Consider the following 12,718-nt stretch of genomic DNA (forward strand, 5'->3'; position numbering starts at 1 on the left):
CCATTTCCCTAGCGCGCATGCGCTGGGTCCCAGGACCACGTGCGCCGGCCTGTGGGCTTGGATTGGCTGAGCCTTGGCGTTGTCCCAGTCCGGGTGATCGGAAGTTCTCCGTGGGCACTGGGCAGCTGAAGGCTCCGGAACTGCGCCTGCGCTTTTCGGTGAGTCATGCTTCAGGTTTGCCAGGGCCTGTGTCCCGCAAAAAGGCGAGCCCTTGTTCCCAGCGGAAGCCCACCCCGGCTCGCGGCAGCTTTCCGGTGCGCCCTGGGCGGCGTAGGTCCAAAAGGTGCTCGCACCCCCGCCCCTTCCTCTCCGACTGTCGAGGTCGCCAGAGTGAACTGAACCCTCGGGACTGTCGCTGTTTGTGTGCTGGGTGCCGGGCCGTCATCCCAAGATGATTAGCAGCAGGCTTTGCATGTTGCTCGACCCCACCCACCGGAACTCGAACCCGGGCTAGACCGGGAGGTTGGGCTGGTCCCTTCCCCTCGCTGCACCTTTACTAGGAGTCACCATTAAGGGAAATGGCCCTAGCGCAGTGCTGAGTGGCTGTTCAGTAACCGCTACACTGCTGCCAACATTTGTCATCATTTCTCTCCATAGAGGGCGGGGCTTCCTGTGAAGCTGGGGAGCTGTTAAGTGGGTTGGGGCTAGAAAGTTACAGTTTCTCTTTAGGCTTTAAAGAGATCTAAAGATCTGAACAGATCTAGGTTATTTTTGACTTGTTACCAACTTCTGGAAACATTGTTTCCAGAACTTTCCTCTCGTTCTTCTCAGGGTTTAGGCCATTTTTGTGCAGATGTGTGCACCTTGCTTACTATAATATTAGCTAATCTTTATAAGTTTTTATATGGATCCAATACCATATTTCGTGCCTACTTTTCCTGGCACTGTATACACTTTTTGGTGTAGGTATGCACCTAAGCATTATCCATATTAGCATCAGTTCTAGAACCGTGGTGTCCCAATAATGATAGCCATTAGTTACATAGGGCTTGAGCACTTGAAATGTGGCTAGTCCGAATTGAGATGTGCTATAAGTATAAGACAGTGAATTTTCGAGAATTAGCATGAAAAAGAATGTAAAATATCTCGATTTGTTTATATTAATCACATGTTGAAATGACTATTCTGGATACACTGGGTTAAATAAAATGTATAATTAATTTCACCGATTTTTATTTTTTAACATGACTACTGGAAAATTTTAAATCGTATTTGTGGTTTACATGTTATATATATGTTGCACAGCCCTGATCTAGAAAAGGGTCAACAAACTATGGCCTGCAGCCAAATCCAGCCTGCCTGTTTCTGTAAACAAGTGTTACCAGAACAAGATCATGCCTATCCGTTTATGTTATTTTCTGTATCTGCTGTTGCTGCTACAAGAGCAGCAGAGTTGACTAGTCCATAGAGATTGTATGGCCTACAAAGCCTAAAATATATACCTTCTGATCTTTAACAGAAAAAGTGTGCTGACCCCCTGCTCTAGAACAATGCCTGGTTTGGTAGATTATTTTTAAGCCTTTTAATTGTAGATTCACATCCTATTATTCACACTTACTGTGTGACAGCCATAGTTCAAAGCACTTTACCAAGACTTTCATTTAATTCTCATTAATCCTAGGATTTTGGATTTCTCCCATTTTGTAGATGAGGAAATTGAGGCACAGAATGGTCAAGAAACTTATCCAACTTGCTCAGCACCCCTCACTTCTGGGAACTGGACCTGCTTGACCTTCCTTATGCAGATGTTTTGACCCCTCAAACCCACTTCATTAGCCCACAGTGGGCACCATGGTTTTGTTTTTTTGTTTGTTGGTTTTGTTTTTTTAACAAGATTTATTTGAACTAGGATTTTTTGAATGATTTTTTTGAACTAGAATCGAGATGGGCTTGGTCTCCTACGGAAGAAGCCAAGGGGCACTGGGCTTAGGTGCAATGAGTACAGGCAAGCTGGTGTGTTGGGAAAAGAAATGAAGCTCACAAGCAGAGAAGAGAGAGAGCATCCTGGATACTCATCACTCATTTAACAACAACAAAAATGTGTTAAGTAATAGTAAGCACTGACTGGGTGTTTGCTAGGTGTGTATAGGTGAATAAAACATGTGGATCTTCTCTTATGGTCTTGTGGGGAAGGCAGTAAAAACGTTTTTTAAATGTGATAAACACCATGAAAATAAAACATGCAAATTATTTACTGTTTTTAATAGGTTTCCTCACCTGTAAGATGAAAATAAGCCATTATCTGTATTTCAGGAGTATTGTGAGGATTGAGATGACTGGAGGGTGTATGGCCCAGAGAGTTGCTCAATAAATATATGTTGCCTTCCACTGTGAAGAGGTAAGTGAGGGGGTGAATATCAGGAATTGTGTACATTATGACACTTAAAATATTACAGTTGTCATTTGTAATTTGTAGAGAAGGTTCTCAGCTGCATTGTACACAGTAGGTGTTTTAAATCTTTTGTGACTGAATGGGACTCATCTAGAAAAGCCAGAGTCATACAGTTGTCTGCATTCAGTCCAGGAGCAGAACCAGAGCTGTCTTTGGGGCTGATGGCAGCCTAACTGGCAGGTCCTGCTTGGGTGTGGAGGAGGGTTGTATGCCTGTGTGTGGTTTAAATCAGAGTCACCCTGGAGAGCTGAGCCAATATGCAGGCCCTATCGTCAGAGATCCTAATTCATCCTATCTGGAGTGAGGCCCTGCCATTGTTTGTTTCTGTTTTTTTGTTGTTTAATTTCCCCAGAGGATTCTAATGTGCAGTTAGGGTTGAGAACCACTAACGGTGAGAGATCAGCCAGGCTCAGGATGCTGCTCGAGCAAAGGCACAGAGCCGTGCCCATCAGTGATTGAGAGTAGTCAAGAGGGAGGCCTGCTAAGGCTCTTTTTGCCACTGGCCAAGGAGCTTTGGCTCCATCATGAAAGCAAGGGGAAACCTCTGAAGGGCTTTAAGCAGGAAAATGAGGGAATGTCTTTCTGAGATCTGTACTAGAGGATGATCCCTCTAACAAAGTGCCAGACTCACAGTTGGGCCTTGTGAGTGCCAGAAATAGAGTGAAGGCAGTAAAGAAGCAAATTGTATCTGTCCAGATGATGGTGAACCCAGATAGGGTTTGGTACCATCCTGTGTGTGTTTCCCCTAGCAGCCAGTGTCTGTCCATGTTGAAATTCCACATGTGTTGTAACAGGCTAGTTTCTTGTCAGTATTACTTCCACTAGGCTATCAGCTCCTTCAAGGCAGAGACTGTCTCTTTAGGCTCAGCATCTAGCACATACTCAATCCCTAATATATATTTATTGAATGAACTATGTAGAACTAAGCTGGTCATATGCCTTACTTTGTCTTTTTATGGCAATTGTCAGAATTTTGAATCTCAATGGCTTCCACATTGTACCCTCCTAGGGCAATGAATCCTTTATATCCACATGATGGTCCCACAGAGGACTAGAAAGTTTGACTGGATTTAAATCCTGTTAAAAATGTGGAAGGGAATGGAAAACAATACAGTGGGTCCTCAAAAAATTAAAAATAGAATTACCATATGATCCAGCAATTCCATTTTTGAGTATATACTCAGAAGAATTGAAAGCAGGGTCTCAAAGAGAGATTGGTATACCAGTGCTCACAGCAGTGTTATTCACAATGGCCAAAAGCCAGAAGCAACTCAAGTATCCGTTGACATTTGAATGGATAAACAAAATGTGTTATGTATAGACAATGGAATATTATTCATTCTTAAAAAGGAAGGAAGTTCTGACACATGCTACAACATGGATGAACCTTGAGGACATTATGCTAAGTGAAATAAGCCAGTCATAAAAAGAGAAATACTGTATGATTCCACTCACATGAAGTACCTAGAGTAGTCTCATCCATAGAGACAGAAAGTCGAGTGGTGATTGCCAGGGGCTGGAGGGAGGGAAGAATGAGGAGTTGTTTAATGGGTGCAGAGTTTTCAGTTTGGGAGGATGAAAAGAGTGCTGGACATAAGCATCTTGATGGCAGGGACTGTGTCTTTTCAAAAATCCATGGGCTCTGTTTTATAGCACTTGATATTAAATAATCACCACTGAACATACACAGGCTAAGAACACTGAAGTGTTTAGAGAGAGAATTCATGCAATCTTCTCAGACACCATATGACAAGTGACATAAAACATAATTACCTTTTAGTAATTCTACTTCTATGAATTCACTTTAAGGAAATGAGAGATGTGGAGACCGCATATGTACGAATTTTCTTCAAACTTAGGAGAAACTGGAAGGCCCTCAAATAGGAGAATGATTAAAAACTATCGCAAACTCCTAGGATGATCCGATAACATAACCATTTAAAAATCGTGTTTTTAGAGAATATTTAATGATGTGGAAAAATAGTCCTAAAGCTAAGTGAAAAAAAATCAAGATGCAAAACTATATAAAAGATTAAACAGAGTTATATAATCCAGCAGATTCAAGATAAATGAAAACATATGTCCATGCAAAAACTTGTACACAGGCCGGGTGTGATGGCACATGCCTGTAATCCCAGCACTTTAGGAGGCCAAGGCATGTGGATCACCTGAGGTCAGGAGCTCGAGACCAGCCTGGCCAACGTGATGAAACCCTGTCTCTACTAAAAATACAAAAAGTAGCCTGGCGTGGTGGCACATGCCTGTAATCCTAGCTACTCAGGGGTCTGAGGCACGAGAATCACTTGAACCCAGGAGGTGTAGATTGCAGTGAGCCAGGATTGCACCACTGCACTCCAGCACGGGTGACAAAGCGAGACTCCATCTCAAAAAAAAAAAAAAACACACACACACATACACACACACACTTGTACACAAATGTTCATAGCAGTATTATTCATAATAGCCAAAAATGGGAAATAATCAAAATGTCCATCAACTGATGAATGGATAAATAAAATGTGGTTTATCCACACAACAGAATATTATTCTGCCATGAAAAGGAATGAAGTACTGATACATGCTACAACATGGATGAGCCTTGAAAATGTTATGCTGAATAGAAGAAGCCAGATACGAAAGACCACATACTGTATGATTTTATTCACATGAAATGTCCAGACAGCGAATCTATACAGACAGAAAAAAGATTAGTTGTTGACTTGGTGGGGTGGGACAGAAGGGCAGTGGAGTGAAGAAAGACGAGTGGCTGCTAAAGTGCAGGGATTTTCTTGCGGGGGGGTGGGGTGGCACACATAAATCTAAAGTTGATTTATTTGTGGTGATGGGTTACACAACTGTGAATATACTAAAAGCCACTGAATTGTACACTTTAGGGGAATTGTATGGTATGTGAATTGCATCTGAATAAAGATTTTATTTAAAAATAGAATCTGATCCAAATTTTATTTAAGAATTACATATGAAAAGACTGAAGAGATACGCAAAATTTTAAAGAGGGGCATTTTCTGAATGGTAAGATTTTAGGTAATTTTCATTTGTTCTTTTACTCTTTTCTGTATTTTCTGTGATGAGCATGCGTTGTTTTCATAATCAGAAAAGTTATTGGTCCAATATAATTTCATGATAAACTGTATACATTTAAGATATACATACTGAGAAATGGTATGAGAAATGAAATCAATCACCTTCTACCCACCTTCCTTCTGAAACGTGAATATCGTCTCTTAAGAGTGGCTATGTCACCTGTGGCTTTGCATTCAGATAAGTATTCATAATTGCCTCAGAAATCGATTACTGCATCTCAAACAGGTGCATCTCCCCTCAAACTTTATCCCCAAATATGAAGAGTTAAGTACCCTTACATAACCAAGATTCTGAATCCTACATTTTTAACCACCAGAGGGAGCTGGAATGTAGAAAACCTGGGGCAGTCAGTTTTGTTTTGTTTTAAAGTTAGTTTCACAAAGGGCCATCAATTCAGGATCTTATGTAATTTTCCTAATTATTGTGAACCAGCACTTAAAAGATAATTCTTTTTTGCCTTTTTAAAATTCCACTTTTAAAGACTGCATACAGTAAAAGAGGTCTTCCTAAGAATCAAACTCAATTAACAACCGGCAAGACAGCACAGAAAAATAAAAAATATTCACACCCTCTATTAGCGAACATTTCTCTCAGAATTGTCTGCTTCAGATCTTGAAGTCACACAGTTGTGTCACAGTGATAAAGTTTCAAGCTATTCAATGTACTTGAGCCCTCCCCGACTCGTTGAAAAGTTTCCTAACAAAGAAGAAACATTCAATGTGCCTGCATTCTATATGCATTACTATTGAAATCAGGATGGAGGTTTGCTAGGCATTGAGAAAGATGGTGAATAAGAGATGGGCCTACAGCGCCCAAAAGGAAGTTAAGCAATATTTGACTCAGGTCAGAATTTCTCAACTGAAGGTCTGAGTTTCAAGGTAATTCTTAAAGGGAATTGAAATTATAGCTTCGGGGTTTCAGTGGGGTGAAAGCAGCAATTTGTCTTACCAGCAAAATGAGTAAATCTATAGAAGTTAATGTATTTATGTATAAACAACCAAAAAGCACTTTGCTTTTCATTTTATATGTTCTTTTATTGACCTTTTCTTCATATTTCTTTAAAAAATTTTAATTGTGATAAAATATACGAAACATAAAATTTACTGTGTTTAAGCCCTTTTTTTTTTTTTGACAGAGTCTCGCTCTGTCGCCAGGTTGGAGTGCAGTGGCATGATCTCGGCTCACCGCAACCTCTGCCTCCCGGGTTCAAGCAATTCTCCTGCCTCAGCCTTCCGAGTAGCTGGGACTACAGGTGTGTGCCACTACGTCCAGTTAACTTTTTGTATTTTTAGTAGAGACGAGGTTTCACCATGTTGGCCAGGATGGACTCGATCTCTTGATCTCATGATCCACCCACCTTGGCCTCCCAAAGTGCTGGGATTGCAGGTGTGAGCCACCACGCCCAGCCTGTCTCAAGCCTTTTTAAGTATACAGTTCAGTAATGTTATGTACACTCTTGTTCCAGAGGGAAGGTGGGTAGAAGGTGATTGATTCATTGCTCATACCATTTTTCAGTAGGTATATCTTAAGTGCATATAGTTTATCATGAAATTGCATTAGACCATTAACTTTTCTGATTATGAAAACAATACATGCTCATCACAGAAAATACAGAAGAGGAAAATAACAAATGAAAATTACCTAAAATCTTACCATTCAGAAAATGCCCCTCTTTAAAATTTTGTGTATCTCTTTTCAGTCTTTTCACATGTAATTCTTAAATAAAATTTGGATCAAATTCTATTTTTAAATAACACCTTTATTCAGATGTAATTCACGCACCATACAATTCACCTAAAGTGTACAATTCAGCGTTTTTTAGTATACTCAGTTGTATAACCCATCACCACAAATAAATCTTTAGAAGATTTATGTGTGCCACCACCTCCCAAGAAAATCCCTGAACTGTATCAGCTGCTCCTCCTCCTTCACCCCACTGCCCTTCTGCCCCACCCTACCTAGTCAACAACTAATCTATTTTCTGTCTCTATAGATTTGCCTGTTTTGGACATTTCATGTAAATAAAATCATACAATATGTGGTCTTTTCTGTCTGGCTTCTTCCGCTCAGCATAATGTTTTCAAGGTTCATCCATGTTGTAACCGTATCAATACTTCATTCCTTTTCATGGCAGAATAATATTCTGTTGTGTGGATAAATCACTTTTTATTTATCCATTCATCAGTTGATGGACATTTTGATTATTTCCCATTTTTGGCTATTGTGAATAATACTGCTATGAACATTTGTATACAAGTTTTTGTGTGGACATATGTTTTCATTTCTCTTGGATCTGCTGGGTCATATGATAACTGGTTTATTTATTTATTTATTTATTTATTTATTTATTTTTTGTAGACAGAGTCTTGCTGTGTTGCCCAGGCTGAAGTGCAGTGGTACGATCTTGGCTCACTGCAAACTCTGCCTCCCAGGTTCACGCCATTCTCCTGCTTCAGCCTCCCAAGTAGCTAGGACTACAGGTGCCCGCCACCACACACGGCTAATTTTTTGTATTTTTAGTAGAGACGGGGTTTCACCATGTTAGCCAGGATGGTCTCAATCTCCTGACCTCGTGATCCGCCCGCCTCGGCCTCCCAAAGTGCTGGGATTACAGGGTGAGCCACCATGCCCAGCCCATATGTTAACTGTTTAATCTTTAATATAGTTTTACATCTTGATTGTTTTTCACTTAACCTTATGACCATTTTTCCATGTCATTAAATATTATATAAATACATGATTTTTAAATGGTTATATTATTGTATCCTAGGAGTGTGCCATATTTTTAACCATTCTCCATTTAACCATTTGAGGGCCTTCCAATTTCTCCTTAGAAGAAAATTCTTACATATGCAGTCTCCACATCTCTCATTTCCTTAAAGTAAATTTATGGAAGTAGAATTACTAAAAGGTCATTATGTTTTATGTCACTTGTCATATGGTGTCTGGGAAGATTGCATGAATTCTCTCTCTAAACACTTCAGTGTTCTTAGCCTGTGTATGTTCAGTGGTGATTATTTAATATCAAGTGCTATAAAACAGAGCCCATGGATTTTTGAAAAGACACAGTCCCTGCCATCAAGATGCTTATGTTCACATTTAGACCAGACAGATAAATATAGATCCAAGGGTATTATATAGACAAGATTATGTACATTATGTGGAGGGAAAAAATAGACTGCGTAGATAAAAGTAAACGTTTGCCTGCCTAGGATGAAATTCACACAGACATAATCATTGAGCAACTTTTTACACTTAAAAGTTTTTAAAAAATTAACAAAACCAAAATGTAGGAACCGTTAGTCTAAAGTCATAAATCATCTGGATCGTTGGGTCTGAACCTTTCCCTTGTTCAGAAGACTCCTAAGGCAGCACAGTGTAGCCTGTTGGGACCCGCAGTGTAGCCTGTTGGGACCCGCAGTGTAGCCTTTTGGGACCCGCAGACATATCTCTAGCTGCTTTTCAACCTGTGCTGTCTCCCATTTTCCTTAGATTGCTTGAGACATTAGCAAACCCTTTCTGTCTTGTTTCTCTTTTGTTTTCAGAAGAGTACCACTTTAAAGATTATGAAATGAGCAAGTAGTTCAGTTATATAGCTGACTCTGGGGAAAAATTGTCTAGCACTGTTCAGCATTGCCATATTGATGCTGACACCGGCATGATTTCATCTCCAACATGACCACCGGATTCCACCCAAATGGATTGATTAATCTAGAAAGATCATTGATTTGTAAAATTGGAGGTGGAAAAGCTATAGCAGATCCTCTGGCAAGCCTCTTAAGCAGATGTTATGTAGAGGCTCTGCAATACTGTTTGTTTGTTTTCCACTCATAGGAATTAAACTCTTGAGAGTAAACCATACCACCTTAAAGATTCCATTTTCTAGCATGTCGCATACATTTGTATTACATGACTCCTTCAGAAAACATTGCCTAGGTAACTGACAGAAAGTGCTATTTTAGTATCCAGAAGCTGCGACTAGCAATGGCTAACTTAAGAAAACTGAAACCTCTTTTTTCTTCGCAGCTGTAAAGATGTCTGACAAGAACCAGATAGCTGCCAGAGCTTCTCTTATTGAGCAACTGATGTCCAAAAGGAATTTTGAGGATCTTGGCAACCACCTTACTGAGCTAGAAACAATTTATGTGACTAAGGAGCATCTCCAGGAGACAGATGTGGTCAGAGCTGTGTACAGAGTCCTCAAAAACTGCCCCTCTGTGGCTTTGAAAAAGAAAGCCAAGTGTTTGCTATCAAAGTGGAAAGCTGTTTATAAAGAGACTCACTTCAAAGCGAGGAACAGCCCTAAATTATTTCCTCTGAGGGGTAATAAAGAAGAAAATTCAGGACCTTCTCATGACCCAAGTCAGGATGAGACACTGGGCATCTGCAGCTCAAATTCTCTGTCTTCCCAAGATGTTGCAAAACTCAGTGAAATTATTGTGCCTGAAAATAGAGCCATTCAATTGAAACCTAAGGAAGAGCATTTTCGGGATGGTGACCCTGAATCCACTGGCAAGAGATCAAGTGAGTTGCTGGATCCCACAACACCCATGAGAACTAAATGCATAGAGCTTCTTTACGCAGCTTTAACTAGTTCTTCCACAGATCAACCCAAAGCTGATTTGTGGCAAAACTTTGCAAGAGAAATTGAAGAGCATGTTTTTACCCTTTATTCAAAGAACATCAAAAAATACAAAACTTGCATCAGAAGCAAAGTTGCCAATTTGAAGAACCCCAAAAATTCTCATTTACAACAAAACTTGCTCTCTGGGACCACGTCTCCACGAGAATTTGCTGAAATGACTGTCATGGAGATGGCAAATAAGGAACTGAAGCAGTTGAGAGCCTCCTACACGGAATCTTGTATCCAGGAACATTACCTTCCCCAAGTAACGGATGGCACACAGACAAATAAAATAAAATGCAGACGCTGTGAGAAATACAATTGCAAAGTCACTGTAATTGACAGAGGAACACTTTTCCTTCCCAGCTGGGTGCGGAATTCAAACCCAGATGAACAAATGATGACTTACGTAATTTGTAACGAATGTGGGGAGCAGTGGTACCATAGCAAGTGGATGTGCTTGTAACTGTAAATCAGTGTTCTCTTAACAGATAACTGGAGTGATACCTTTTATTTGTACAACCTTTTTGTGCTTTTAAAAATCTTATACACACTACTCTAAAACAGAAGAAGGAGGAAAGAAAGTCGTTAGCTGAAGCTGACACCACCATCCCTAAAAGTTACAGTTTGGGGAGAGGGAGTGGATGAATATTTGTATTGTGCCTTATGGCCATTTAGTACCTTACTGTAGACAGAGTGTGGATGAGAATAGCCCAGCATAAAATGGGAGACTGTGGGAAATGCATTCCCAGGCCTCACACCGTTAAATCCGAATCTGCATTTTGGCAGGATCCCCAGGTAATCTTCCAGGATGGGATAGTTTGAGAAGTGCTACTTTAGCAATAGGCCTGTGGCTCTCAGCAGTGGCTGCATATTAGAATCATCTGGGAAGCTTTCAAAACCCACTGGTGCTGAGACCCCACCCTAGAACAATTCAGTTGGAACCTATGAGATGGGACCCAGGCATCAACATTTCTTTTTTCATTCCTCAAGTTATTTTAAGATGCAGTCAGAGTTGAGAACTACTCAGAAATAGGTTCTCATTTGATCCTTTTTACAGCTCTAAGACAAGAGTATTATTCCAGGAACTTCACGAATGAGGAAACAGGTCCACAGAGGTGTGGTGACATGCCCAAGTGACACAACCATAAATAGTACCAATTCAGACAGATCCCAGATTTTCTCCCTCTTGACTTACTGAGACTGGCTCAATATCAACTTCTGAGAAGTGTATTCCCCGAGGTCGGGGACGAAATGAAGAATGTGTTTAGACTCCAACATTGGGTGACTAGATCTTCATTCTTTTCCCCTCTCTTTTCTCATTTATAGGTCTCCCTTCAACCACAAAAGTCACCCTGGAACTCATCCCACAGTTAGAATTTTGTTTGGAGCCCTCTTGCTTAGTCGAAGGAGTTTCGTAGTTGTTTTTTTTGTTTGTTTGTTTTTGTTTTTGTTTTTTCCCCCCTGTGAACAGGTGTTTCGGGGGTATTTAAACTCTAGGATGTTTAGTTTCTGATGTCAGGAGTCTTCATGTTCTCAAGGACAAGTGTCCTTGAGATGGACATTAATGGTCGTTAGTCTGTCAGAGGAAGCCCATCACCTTAACCTTTGAATGTAGTAACAGACATTTATCTAATAAATGAATTGAGATGAAATTACCTCTTTGAGACCTTTGCAAACAGTGTTTAACCAGTTTATATAATTGTTTGAATACAGCACGCCTTCTATGTGATTATGGCTGATTTTTTTTCCTTAAAAAACTCGTGGAATGTTCACCGTTTTATAGTTTTAAAAAGTTTACTTTGGCGGTCTCTACAAAACTAACATTTCACTTTGTCACCAGTTCTTTTCTCCTAACTCTCTTCTTTTGTTGGAGCTCTGAAGGCCTAACTGTATGTACACTTTAGCTGCCTGACAGAATTCTCCAAAACATGCATAAAAGTAAAATATGTTTGTATTTTCAAATAATTTGGAAGAGGCGGCTCAATGCCATCAAGTGTGAAATCTATTTTGATATACTTTCTCCCCGTGTCTTCCCAGGGCTGCTTTTTGTGATGCAACATGTTTAGTCCTTAACTTGCAAGGTCATCTAAAACTTAAAGTTTCACAAAGTGTGGTTTCATATGACTTGGAATAATCTGAAAAACTATTCAGTGGTTACGAAAGAGCACAGCACATAAAAACCAAATTTGATTAGTTCAAGTCGGTGTTTATGTTTTGCTTTGGGGGTTTGTGTAGATGTGTGTGGTTTTTATTTATATTGGAATTTGGTAAACTAAATGTTCAGACAAATAAAAGTCATTGAAATGGAAATTTCCTTACTCTCTAAAATATAAAAACCTTCATGGTCTGGCCGGGTGCGATGGCTCATGCTTGTAATCCCAGCATTTTGGGAGGCCGAGGCGGGCGGATTGCCTGAGGTCAGGAGTTCAAGACCAGCCTGGCCAATATGGTGAAACCCCGTCTCTACTAAAAATACAAAAATTAGCTGGGCATGATAGCGGGTGCCTGTAATCCCAGCTACTCGGGAGACTGAGGCCGGAGAATCACTTGAACCCAGGAGGCAGAGGTTGCGGTGAGCCAAGATCACGCCATTG

General features: G+C 40.3%; 1 protein-coding gene across 5 annotated transcripts; it reads left to right on the plus strand.

Annotated features, from left to right (window-relative positions):
* Positions 1–59: 59 nt before the first annotated feature.
* Positions 60–12,434, plus strand: TCEANC (transcription elongation factor A N-terminal and central domain containing). Of its 5 annotated transcripts, none has more exons than XM_054544339.2 (4): positions 60–158; positions 2,254–2,338; positions 6,633–6,749; positions 9,524–12,434. In XM_054544339.2, exons 3-4 carry the CDS (start codon positions 6,668–6,670, stop codon positions 10,585–10,587), a joined length of 1,146 nt encoding a protein of 381 aa, XP_054400314.1. In that variant the 5' UTR covers positions 60–158; positions 2,254–2,338; positions 6,633–6,667; the 3' UTR covers positions 10,588–12,434. The 5 variants fall into 5 exon arrangements, with proteins under 5 accessions (XP_054400314.1, XP_002831433.1, XP_054400315.1 ...); XM_054544340.2 differs by having other exon boundaries at positions 82–158; positions 1,648–2,338; XM_054544342.2 differs by having other exon boundaries at positions 158–283.
* The last annotated feature ends 284 nt before the right edge of the window (positions 12,435–12,718 follow it).

The sequence above is a fragment of the Pongo abelii genome, chromosome X (assembly GCF_028885655.2).
Source record: "Pongo abelii isolate AG06213 chromosome X, NHGRI_mPonAbe1-v2.0_pri, whole genome shotgun sequence".
In the NCBI taxonomy this organism is placed as follows: Eukaryota; Metazoa; Chordata; class Mammalia; order Primates; family Hominidae; genus Pongo; species Pongo abelii.